Source organism: Lycorma delicatula, chromosome 10 (genome assembly GCF_047948215.1).
Source record: "Lycorma delicatula isolate Av1 chromosome 10, ASM4794821v1, whole genome shotgun sequence".
In the NCBI taxonomy this organism is placed as follows: Eukaryota; Metazoa; Arthropoda; class Insecta; order Hemiptera; family Fulgoridae; genus Lycorma; species Lycorma delicatula.
In genome coordinates this window covers 41,853,154-41,866,660 of record NC_134464.1, presented here as the reverse complement: position 1 = coordinate 41,866,660, position 13,507 = coordinate 41,853,154, and the positions used below count along the sequence as shown (strand labels likewise).

General features: G+C 30.2%; 1 protein-coding gene across 6 annotated transcripts in view; it reads left to right on the top strand.

Annotated features, from left to right (window-relative positions):
* The window catches only part of LOC142331723 (echinoderm microtubule-associated protein-like 2), a 422,423-nt gene that overhangs the window by 398,738 nt on the left and 10,178 nt on the right, over positions 1-13,507 (top strand). For all 6 annotated transcript variants that reach the window (XM_075377770.1, XM_075377764.1, XM_075377766.1 and 3 more), the window contains 2 exons: positions 5,663-5,750; positions 8,920-9,146. In XM_075377770.1, the coding sequence (XP_075233885.1) occupies positions 5,663-5,750; positions 8,920-9,146 (315 nt within the window). The remainder of the gene's footprint in view (positions 1-5,662; positions 5,751-8,919; positions 9,147-13,507) is intronic.

Here is a 13,507-nt window from a genome sequence, read left to right as displayed (position 1 = left end):
AAATTTTAAATGGTAAATAGTTAAAAAAATGTGTACAATTGAGTTTCTAATAAAGTTAAAATTTACTGTAAGCAAAACTATTTTTTTTTGTTTTTAAATTATGGGTTTCTGAAATTAGTGTCAAATTAAGGATTAGTAAGTTGGTAATTGTTGTTTGTTTCTAATTCCTAATTCTCAGAATTAATACCTAATGGTGGTCCCAGAGGCTAAAAAAAATTCTTATTCCTTAGAATTAAACATATAAAGAAGATTGAAAAAATATTATTATTTACTGCAGTTTTGTTTGAAGTCAATTTTAATAATTTCTATAAAGTGTTTTATTTAACTTCCAAATAAATGTTTTATAATATTGTTAGTGTTATTATATATATGTTTTTTTACTGTAATGGTAGTGTGAGAGAATTCCTTGTGGGACTGTAAAGGTATACAGTGTATATTGAATGGTTTTCTAAGTAAGAAATATATATACTGGATATTTATAAAAACCGTTCCATTCCAAGAATTTAGGGGATGGTGCCCTACATTGAAGTAAAGAAAAAACTGTACATCAACATATGTCCAGAAATACTTAGTTTATCTGCCATTTTGTATTTTTAACATAAAAATTTATCTCTCAGGAATGGTTAATTATACTTTAATTTTACGTTAATTTATACTGCTGAATTTTGTATACTGTTAGGGTACCTAGAGGTTTACTTTTATAAAAATAATGAACTTGATCTCTCAGTCCATTTCAAAATGGCAGCCACTTAAACATTTTAATATCTTTGCAACCGCTGGTTTATTTAAAAGTTATGATATTACAAAAAAACCGACAATACAGTTGTAGAATGTTCCTGTCATGCTTAGCCACTTGACAGGAAAGTCCTACAAATATTGGTTGTTCCTTATGCACAGCTTACACACACAACATAATTTAAAATATGTATCATTTTATTTAAATATATTTTTTCATTTATTTAATTAAATGATTCTAACTAAAGCACGTGCGCATACTATATTTAATTTGCGCTGGTGTGGTGGTATTAGTAGTGACGGTCAGGACTAACTAAATTAATGTAATTTCACTGCTTACATAGAACAAATTTTGCTTGTATGGTTGGCAGACTAATGTAACCGCGGGCTTAATGCACCAGTTACCAAGTCAACTGGGTGATCAAGTTCAAAACACAACCAGACTGAATTTCTTTTTTACACTTTAAATATTATTCATTTATTTAATTCTACCACAATATATCAGATAACTATAACAACATTATTTTGGGTGGGGTGCGATTTTCCAAAACCTTTGTTTGCAAATATTATTATTTTTTAATTGTTAACAAATGTGCCTAAGAAAAATATGACCTTAATTAAGCAAAATCTCGAGATACTGAGGACGAACCTGCTCTACAGCCTCATCCCCTTATTTAAGTTACAAATTTAATGACATCAATGTATATAGAAGTATCTGACCAAGTTTGGTTAAAATCGGTCCTGTAGTTCTATAGATATAAGGTGATTTAGAGGCATACACTGACACATGTACGTATGAATATTAACATCAGGAAAATTTCCATCAGGATTTTGGGTTCCTTAGGAGTCAAAATGTCAAGATCCTGTGAAAACTGCGTATGCCCAAATTGGATTGATTACAATAATTTCCATTCTAGAGCTATGCTACAGCGCAATCTAGATGGAAAAGTAAAAATGTTAAACATTCTATGACAAAGAAAATGACCTTTTGTTTTTTCAGATCTGTTCATAAATAATAAAGTTATGTTAAAAATTCCTAAGTTAGTTACTAGATTAAAAAACTAGTTTTCATTTCCTCCTGAATAAAATTAAATAACTTTGTGCATCCCCTAATTTCTTGAGACAGTTTTTATAAACATTCTCTGTTATTGAATGAGTTTTGAACTTATAATTTTCCAGATCCTCAACAAAGATCTGATAATTGTAATATTAAAAACACTGTTAATGGATATGTTAATATGATAATAATTACAATAATAATGGTTGTTTATTATTTGATACCAGTATTAAAGATGATGAAAAAAATACCAGTTCTAATTATTATCTAATGATCATTAAATAATTCTTGTGCTAAAATTTATTCCTAGTCCATGCAGTGATTACATTTGATGTTCATTCTGATGAATATTTTTGTTTATCTTCCTTCACCTTTTTTCATGTTTATCATTGCTTGAGAGGGAATTAATTGTGATCATTAGAAATCTGTCTCTTCTTCGTATCAGTAGATTTTGAACTGAATATTCTTGATTTTGTATTTACTGTAGGGTTTTTTTTAAATAGAATGAGGTACAAAATTAGAGTAACTTTTTTTGCACATTAATTTTTATTCGTATTTATTAAGTGTTAAATTTTATGTTATTATTAGTAATAGTTAGTGTATATTTTGCTTGTCATTTTAGTTGTTGATTTAATGATTTGCTTCTTTATTGCATTTAAAGCATGTATTCCTTTTAAAATATGTTTTTTGTGTTACTATTAGTAAAATATTACAATCATTTTATTTTTTGAATGACATTTGTGTCATTTTCTTACAAAATTGATTACCTAATCCCCTACTTAACGATCAACTATTATAGTTATTATTAGTGAATATTTATACCTCAGTATAACAATTTTAAAATTTATTATTAAACATTGTAATCAAATTGAATATATTCTTTAAGCACTTTTTTTTTGTTTTTTGCTTAGAATCGTTGAATAAAATTATGTATTAGTCTACTGGTTTTCTGAATTAGTCAGTTCATAACAGTTTTAGATCTCATGTATTAATTATAATTGATGTAAATTATAAACATAACTTATACATCTATAATTTCACTAAAAATATTAATTAAATATAATTATATTTATACTTTTTTTTATAACCTAATTTATAATATTTGGTTATTAGAGTATTGCAAAAAAAATCTTGGTAGAGTGTAAATATATATTACCTATTCTAACCAAAATTTTTACTACACCAAGTTTACTAACAAGAGATAAATATTAAAAATTAAAAAAACATGACTGCTGAAGAAAAACATTGCTGACAACATTGCTTTTCTTGCTCTCCTTCATTCCTCTTCTTCTGGTTTAGTTCCATTGTGATTTTGTATTGTACTAGCAAATACCACGTTTGAATTTTGAAAATCAGAAGATTGGTTGCAAAGATATAACAACAGTTTTGAATAACCGTGACTTGTTAGATCGAGTGTACCTAATGTATGCAAAAGTGCCCATTTGAATTTTGATAATTGGACAATTTTTGTAAAGATTATAAGAGCACCTCATTGTACCTCCCAAAACAGCACCCCCAGGGGCATTCTGTTACTGGTCAATGTGGTGGTGATTGGTCTATCCTCCCACAAGGTGCTCATATCATCTCACCATTCTAGCCTCAGGTGCATTCCTCATGGGAAGGCCATTATTATTAAACAGAAATTTTTGTAGTTTATTTAATATTATTTTATTTTATATAAGTTTAATTCTGTTATTTTTGTAGTATTATTTATTCTATTGATTCGAGCCATTCAGTTCAAACTTAGCTCTCACAGTGATAGAGGCTCACAGTTCACAGTTCATTATTTCAATTCATTAAAATTTATGCTTCAAATGGCAAATCCCCACTACTATATATATATATATATAGTAAGTGTAAGTTTTTATCTGATGAATAATACAGAAACAATGAAATGAAATGCTGCTTTCCTATAAATTAATCAAGTCAGATAAGTGATAACTAAGTACTAGTTCTACAAAATTTTTAATTTTATATTCAGTTGCTAGGCCTTTATAGTCACATTTGAATAACTTTTTCTAAATATAATTTATGTATATGTACATTAACTTTGCAGTTATTTGTTTATTTTTTGAGTGATTGATTTAATTATGTTAATCCTTGGTCAGTTTCATTGATTTCTTCTGTGGTAGTTAAATTCAGTTTTGGACTCACTTTGTTGTTTCTGATTGAGTCCCTTTAGAATCCTTTTTTGTGTATTTTTTATACAATTTTATGATGGTTTTTTTTTGGGGGGGAGGCAAATTTATGTTTTTAATTCTTTTGTTAAAATTTTGTCTGAAATTTATTTTTGTAACAAATGGAAATTTACAGTGTTTATTTATCTATTTTTGAGAAGGGATTTGGATATTATAAATTGCTTATACATCTTTAAATAGAATTAGCAACAGTAATTTAAAGTTGATTTGAAATTAATATTTCTTACTACTTCTATTAATTTCACACGTAATATAAAAAAGTCCACACATAATTGGACAATTAAAGTTATTTTTTATGCATTATTATTTAAAATGCATTATAACCTTTATTACAAGGCTTCAGCTCATTTATAGTTAAAATATTCTGGATGTTTATTGTACAGTAATAAATATTCAGTAGCGATTAGACACATTTACAAAAACATTAAACATTTTATTAATTATTCATATTTTTTTCATAATGAGTGAGAATTGTACAAAAATGAATGTAGAATGTGTCATAGTAAGACAAATTACTAGTTACTCTTTTTACTTTAATGGCAGCACAGTGACTGAATGAAATGCATGTAACATCTTTTCTGCAGTCTTAAATAATAGAAAATTTATTTGTATCTTTGTTCTGTGTTCAACTTTTAACTGGTTTATCATACTTGTTTCTAGTTTTATATCTTAATTTTGTTTTTGTGTAAAATGAATTATTGTTTTTATTTGTGCACTGATTGTATTTTAATGCTTTGTATAATTGTATATATATTTTTTTTTTTAATTTATTACTTGAGAGTTTTTTATCTCGATTAATTGTTTTTGTGTTCATGATAAAACTAATCATCTTGTTTTTTATAACCCAGTAAAGGATAAAATATATTCTGATTTTCCAATAGCTAGCATTAATACATTTATCTCTGTTTTTCATTCAGTTATTTTGCACATGTCAGAGGCAGTTTTATTCCTTCCATACTATATTGCATTTAACTTAATCCTCTGATAAAGTGAATTCTGTCTTATGTTAAATAATGGGTAAAAATTAAATAATAATAATATTATTCTATATTAATTAAATAATTAAATAATATTAAATATTAATTTTCTCTATATCAAACCAGTTTATTTTTATAATCTGGTGTAAAAATTGACAGAAAATTACTTATAATTTCATAATATAAAAATTTGTGATTATGAAAAAAGGTTATATTGTAGCATTTTCTTCCATTTACATTTGCATTGATTTTTGGGCAAGACAGTAAACTACACCCTAGTCAGAAAACTGGATTGATCATCCTTTTTCCTCTCCTCATCTCTTTTCTAATTTCTTCTTTCTCATATCAGTGGTAATTGGATCGCTGGTGCTATGGTTCCATCTGTAACACCAAATGGGCAGGTTAGTCATTTCTTTATTTGGATTCAGTGGGATAACAACTCTCTGTATCTGAAATTGTACAAGGATGTTCTTTCCTATTCAGAAGTTAAAAGATTGCTGAACAAATGCCTGAATTGTACATTCAGGCAACCTGGTTAGGTTCTTATAAAATCTACTTTAATCAAAAGGATTGATAATTTTTTTGTTATAAGATTTAATTTTTATGGTAAAAATATTTATCAAGCAAGAATACATGAATTAAAAATTATATTTTAATGTTTTTTGTAATTTTTTCTTTTTGCTTTGTTTTACCAGGGTCATTCAAGTTTTATTACTCATTTGGACTGGTCAAAAGATAGTGAATATTTACGCAGTAACTCTGGAGACTATGAATTACTATATTGTAAGTCATACCTGTTGTAAATTATAATAATTATTTTATTAATTGATTAATTTTAGTATTAAGTAGAACATGTCTAAATTTCTGTATATATATAATATGCAGATGATTTTCCAGAAGAGAGAAAAGAGTACCTTGCTAAAATATACATAAGAATAAACATTACAAAAACATAACTCGCCCACCACCTACCAGTATCTTCCTTTTCAGAGTTTGTTTGTAGTGTTATTTAGTTTATCTCTTATACATTTTGCAATAATCTGGCTGAACATTGCCAAAGATCACGTTAAGCAGAAAAAAAATTTGGATTTGGATATGGTCATGCTGGAGAATTAGTTTGTAATGCTTATAATATATTTTTGCAGAAAAAGGAAAACATTTCATTATTATATCCTGTTATTAAAATATCTGAACATTCTGTTATAGCAACAGACCTGTTACTGTATAATTCAGATGTAATTCTGGTGTAATTAATGAGAAATTTGTAACTAATAACAAAATGTTTCGAAGATCATTGTATTTCTTACATCGCCTACAGTGTAGAAGAATATTACACTTATAGAAGTGTATAAGTGTAATCCATCTACTAGCACTGTGGTATCAAAATCATGATTTTGGTACATCAGTAGCAAATTTTGGGATTTTGGTAACATATACTAACATTATTAATATATATTAGTGCCACTATTGGTTGTGTATGTTACTGCTCTTGTCTGTTATCAGTTGTAAACTGTTCATGCTTCAATGTAGTACAGTTTTGTTCTTTGCAGTTATGTTTTTTCTAAAATCCCTTATTTGTTTGAGGAAAGGGTTAGTATATTGGAAACTTTGTAGATTCCTTCAAGAAACACATCAAATTTTTGTAGAAAAATTTTTGAATGCCAGTATTCTAGCACAATAGTGTACACAATTTGGTTAAAAAATGGTGTGCAATGAGGTCAGTTTCAAACATAATACGATATATGTAACCTTTTCTTAGGACTCAGATCCTATGGCTGATATTCAGAGAAGAATTTCTGCAGGTGTGAAAAATCTGTTGGTAAGTTATTACAACAAAGAGGTGTCAAATACAAATTTTTCTATAAGATTCTTTTTGATGATTGTCTGTAGTGATTTAGTGTGAAGTTATTCACCCAATGTTTATATATGTATGTATTCCAGTTGTGTAGAGTAATACGGGTGCATTATTGATTTCTTTTTGTTTGAATGTTCGATACCTAATGCGTGTCCTACTTTGTGGATAAGAACTGAATAAAGACTGATTTCATCACATTTGGTCTTTAAACTGTAATCCCACTGTTCTTCAGAGTCAATGTGGATCTCAATAAAGGAATTATTTTGATCTGGATAAAACGCATGAGCCAATATTAAATCTTCATCGTCGAATTTCATTGAACATATTGATGGTTTCCTTTTGTCATTCTTGTGACTGCCTTGTTTATTAGATATCAGCATATCAGGATTATTTCTATTGTGGTAAAACGACAGTCCTCAGTGAACAGACCATGTCTCAAATGCTCTCTCGGCGATATCTAAAAGATTTTATTTTACAAATGCATAATGCCAAATCAGTCTCAACTTTGTCCGTATTATAAAACAATTCTTGTAATTGTTTGAAAAATCCTGCTCGCCGCAACAAGGCATCTTCATTAATTGCCGGATTTCGTTCAGTTCACCATCTATCGGCAACTTATCTGTTTCTTCAAACAGCATTACAGACTCTTTAATAAGTTTTTGGTCTTTGATTTTATTATCATTCTCTAAATAGCCAAACATGACCAGGTAATCGACCACAGAACTGTTATGGTCTGCTTTGTAACTATTCATCAAAACCAACAGTACAGTTATTATATCTGCATTATAAAAAAAATCAACATCTCTAGTTTCTATTTCATTAAGTACTTTAATTGATCTAATATATGTAAACATATATTAGATGTCAACTTCTCTGCAGATATCACATGGTATTTGTCACCACTATAATGTGGTGATGTGGCCTAGTTCTGTGACGTGTTACAACAGCTCAACACAATTATCCTCTATTAATAAACTGCTACTGTTAGCTCTGAACTAAGCATATGTAGTATAGTATTAATCGATTAGTATCAATTTGTGTGCATATGGGTGTAGATCAACCTCTTAAAATCAAAATATCAGTCCTTTGTACAAAAAACTCGCAGAAATTTTACGATTTAGTCATTGGAGATCTCCAAAAATCTTTTGTGGAATTTAAACTGTTATTAGATAAATTGGTGAAATTGAACACTATTGTACAATCAAGGCATTCATCTTGTGCTACAATTGGTACTGGCTTGGATTTGTTAGCGTTTGAAACCACTACTATTAGCTCTAAACTAAACATATATGTATAATACAATATTAATCAATTAGTATCAATTCATGTGATCTGTTGGCTCTGTACATCCACTACCAACTGTAAAATGTACTGAATTGATCTTTTGCTAAATACGCGCATAACATAGCGGTAACCATATGCCTGTCGCTCCATAAAGAATCTAAAAAATTAATTGAATATTTTGCTAATAAATTTGGTAACTGGGATTTTAGCAACCAAAATATTTTATATAAAGTAGATTCAAAGGTACAAATGAATCAGATTTAATGATTTCTAGTACTTATGCAATTGCACTTATTCGTTGCAACTTACCACCCATCATAAAGGGCTCTGTTCCGATCTTTCACTTACATCATAGTGCATGGTGCAGTATCCGTGACAAAAAGTTCCTCCAGTCTCCACTGGTAAATGTATATGTTGCCGTAACAGCTGGAATTCCAGCTGATAAAAGGTATTGTATATTCGTTGCGATTTACTACCCACCATAAAACAGTTCATTTCGATCTTTTGCTTTTATTGTGGTGGCAGTGACATTAGTGTGGCATCGTAGCTGATAACATGCAAGTGACATCATGGGTTAGGTTAGCTTAGTTGTGACATCACATGATCTTCAGTAAATGAAACCATGGTTATTAATTTTTGGTGAGGTCAAAGGTCAAGTTTGGGTCAGAAGGAACATATCATACTCTCTGTTAATTTGTGCTTGTTACGTATTAGATTAGGTTGTTACATATTAGATATTTTGATTCATTCCATTTTATTTTAAACTTGAGTTAGTACAGAAAGTTAATAAATTTTTATTGTTTTATTTAATAGGGAATCCAGGTCTTTGCAGGCAGATTCCACAAAGTTCATCATTGAGGGATGTTGAATGGGATACTCAAACTTGTGTGCTATCATTTACAACAGTCGGAATTTGGCCAGAAGGTGCTGATGGTACTGATGTTAATTCATGTGAGAAATCACATTCTAATCATATTTTAGCAACTGGTGATGATTTTGGAAAAGTTAAACTATATAGTTATCCAGTTTGCCAACCTAAGGTATGTTTAAAAAAAAATTAATAAATTCTATAAGTAACTGTCAAGAAGAAAATAATTTATTGTGTGCATTATTAAAATTTTAAATTACAATATTCAAATAAATTTTTAAATTGTTGTTTTGTATTTGGATAAACAAATTATATTTAATATAGTAACACATTATTTAATATTCTTATTAATGCTTAGTTATAAATGTTCTTTTTATATGGGCCGGGCCCATATTTTCAATTCAACAAAGTTACAAAATTAAAAAGAGTAAAATAAAAAAAGGTTTTTAAAAATTGAAGAGTCCAAAAAAAATTAATTTAAAAAAATTGTGCTGAAAAAAAATTTTCTACTATGCTCACAATACAATCTTTGAAACTTACTTTTTGAATTTGGCACCAAATTCAAACAAATTTTATAATCTATTTGTTTTGTACTTGTAATTTTATAACCCATATCTTGTATACTCATAATTCATTTAGAATAATATAGTGCTGACTTCAAAAAATAGGTTTCAAAGATTGTATCTCATACAATCCAATACAATGCCCTCAGGTGTAGTGAAAAAATTATTTTTTCCTTTTCAATGCAATTTTTATTTTTTAATATATATATATATATATAGATATAATAAATTAAAATATACATATATATTATATTCCCACTGTTCCAAGTGATATTTAAGTATAGAAACAGCTTTATACTACATATCTGAGAAGTATTTGGAGGCAGAAAGAAATGGGGTTCTACATAGTTAAAAAAAATCTGCATTGTGGTGGATTTTTAGTTTTTGTCCACCGTCTTGGATCTGCCATTAAGAGTCAAACTTAATTTTTCTAAGTAGCGAGATAAACATGACACATGATTTTGATTTAAAATTTTGCAAGAAAAACAATGGTGAAATCTGTTTTTCTGTTAATGCCTTCATTATCAAGTTATAAGCATTCAAAGTTGTAATGACAGAAAAATTGTGTTACAATAACATTCACTTTCTGGGGGTACTGTGTATGAGCTTCTAATATCTATTTGCGATTATTATCACTCCAATGTCAACAGTTTTGCTTATTCACATGGTCATTTAATATAAAAGTCGCTTCATCAGTAAATATTATTGAATAAGAAAATTTTTTATCTATGTCTAATTTTTGCATTATAATATCACAATTCTCAACTCAGCGGTCAAAATCATCTTCCAAAAGTTCTTGCACTGGTGTAGCTTATAATATTGAGATTTATTTGTTTTAAGAATTTTTGAACTGAAAAGTAACTGATGACATGTTAATAGCTTTTCGAATTGATCAATGAGGTCTTCAGCAAATGTCTGCAACACATCGAATGACTTTTCATCAGTTGTGACAGTTCTCAGTCTACCAGTGTGAGGACGATTCTTTATAGTACCAGTTTCTTCAAGTTGCTGCTGTTTTGATCACAGTCAACTTGTTGGTGTTTTGTTTGGAATCCTGTTATTAAATAAATCGCATACCTCTTGTTAAGGCCTGAACTCTGTCACCATACTTGTACATAATCAACAGAGTTATTCTTTTGGTTTTGCTTAAAGAAGGCTTGTTATTTGAAGATTTAATATTTAATAAAACTAAATAAATGAACAAGGAAACTAATAATAAAACTTTCATTAAAACCAAATTTGATTCACTAGTCGTACAACTTAATATTTACTAGCACTATCAAATTTTACCTTTAACAGTATGTTGAAGTAAAAAGGTGAAATAGAGGGTTAATAATTTGGATTGTTTCAACATAATACAAACTGAAATTATCAATATTATAGCACTGTTTAAAGTTTCTTATTATATGCATTATGAATGAGAAATGCAATAAAATTGTTCATGCAACGCGTTTTACCTCGTTTTATTGTTAACATGATTTTTCCGTCAAGGCAACTTTGAATGCTTATAACTTGATAATGACGGCTTTAACAGAAAAACAGGTATCACTATTGTTTTTTTTTCTAAAATTTTAAATTGAAATCGTGTGTCATATGTCCACCTTCCTGTTTAAAAAAATTAAGTTTGATTCAGTGTGGTGGACAAAAAAGGTTAAAACCCACCATAACGCAGATTATTTTTAACTATGCAGAACTCTATTTCTTTTTGCCTCCAAATACCTATCAAATATGTAATGTAAAGCTGTTGCTATACTTAAATATCACTTGGTACTGTATATTTTAATTGGCCATTAGTGCTTTGTGAGGTAACCCTGAGAAGGGCTGTTGGGTCTGAAAACTCTGCTGGGTCTGGGAATGTAGGCTTGGCTGTAGTCAGGAAGTTGTGGCTTGTCCGTTGGAATCAGACTGAGCTTCTTCCTCTCAGCAGCAGTTGGGTTCCTACTACGTGGCAGTGGTGGCCTCCAGAGCCCTGCAGTGTCAGGTTGGCGTCAATTGTCTTCCGCTGATGCAGTCAAAATTGTTCTCCTCAATCGATCCCATGTTGGGCTGGCTTCAGCTGATGGGCCTGCCAGCCAGGTGCTTGAAGCTTGACAAGCTGGGGTGGGAAGGTAGCATTCACGCCCAATGGCTTCCTTGAAGGACCGGCCAGACCTGCTGCTCTGGCAGGGATGTTGGCATCTGTCAGGAGATACCATGTTGGGCCAGCTAGGGAGCTTCTTCTTCTCCAAGCGGTGGTTGGCAATGAATTGAAAATTTGAACTTCTGTTAGCTGTTTTATAGGCGCCTGCAAGTGGTAGGGCTGCAGCGCCCTAATCAGGGAACCTAAATAAAAACAACTAATTATTGAACCACGTGTAAGTCAGTTCGCCTAATAAGATGGTCCCATGCATGTTTATATGCGGGACAATCATCAGTCCTACAATCGTGTCCTGCCGGCTTTCTAACTCGAGAACAGTTAGCACATACAGGAGATCCTCCATGTTTTTTTAATTACACAACATTTCACGTGGTATCCTGCTTTGCAGCAGAACATAATACCCACTCCAGAATCTGATTCAGGTAGCATTTATAAAATCTTCCTCTCCCAAGTCACATGGCACATCGTAAATTATAACCCTTGGCTGCAGAGACTGGTGAACCACTTTGACAGCTCAGCTACGTAACTGATCATTTTCTTTAATTCCTTGTTCAGTATCACTATCATCCACCACAATTGAACTGAATTGAATTTGAATTGATACTGACAATCTGTAAACAATTCTCTTTGGCTTTTAGTTTCTTTATAGCCTCTTCCTTAAAGGCCTCCAAAGAAATGTTTGTAGGCTTACTGATTAATATCACCTTTGCTAGTTTTGAAGATTGCTGGTGTTGAAATGACCTCTGAAGCCATTGAGGAAGGAACAACTTGCTTCCGCTTTTCCATTTCAACCTTGAAGTCAATATACCCTTATAATTGATCGTTTCTTTTAACTGTTAGTAAGTGTAGAAATCACAATTTCCGCATGCAAGACAAAATGTACGCAGCGCTTTTTTCTCAGGTATTTCTAGAGTGACAAACAAACTCTTCTAACTCACCACACAGATTGTTAAACAATCTATCAACTCACTCACAATGTCATTTGAAATCAGATCAGTTGAAGCTACCTTTTTCTCTAGCTTACTTAATGCTGTGACCTCTGCCTTTCTGGCCTTTAAAGAATGTAAACATGCTTTCCTTGACTGCTATTAGATCTAATACCTTTTCAATAATTTCCACATCAGAATCTGAGTCTTCTCTTACCTCAGCAATAACCTGTTTCACGTACGTCTGCTCATAATTACAAACCAGTTCTCAACAAAATTAATTTCTAAATAACAAAACAAAACACGCAGCAACCTAAACAATAAATAAAAAATAAAAAACCAATAACCAATAATAGACGAGGTAAACAAAATGCTAGCTAATGGCAGTAAACCAATATGGCTGCCTTTACTAGGGTAAATAACAAACCAAAAAAAAAAAACTATGAAGTAGTTAAAAACTCAAAATTAATTACCTAGTACAACTAAAAACCAAAACGGGGAAAATCCCTGATAAATTATATTTCCAGTGTGTGATTAGGATTTCCAATCACTTACCTATAGAACAAACTGAATAACTTATCCCAAACAATAAAAACTCAAAACCCTAAAATTAACAGAAAAAAATAACACCCAACTTTAAACACTAAATAATTGTAACAATAACAGAGAGTAAACTTACAGTACAAAAACCAAAAACCACAAATAATAACGAATAACAAAGAATGTAACCTATAATGTCAGAGCTTTTACATAAGCAACTGATTTCACTGGTGTCCCTTGTTGACTCAGTTGTGCTGTCAGCTAGCTTGTTTAATATCCTGAATAACTTCTTCAGCCATAGCATCTTCACTAGGTCTTTTACATAAAATGCCAACTTCCTTCCACCATATGGTCTTTCCTGTACCAC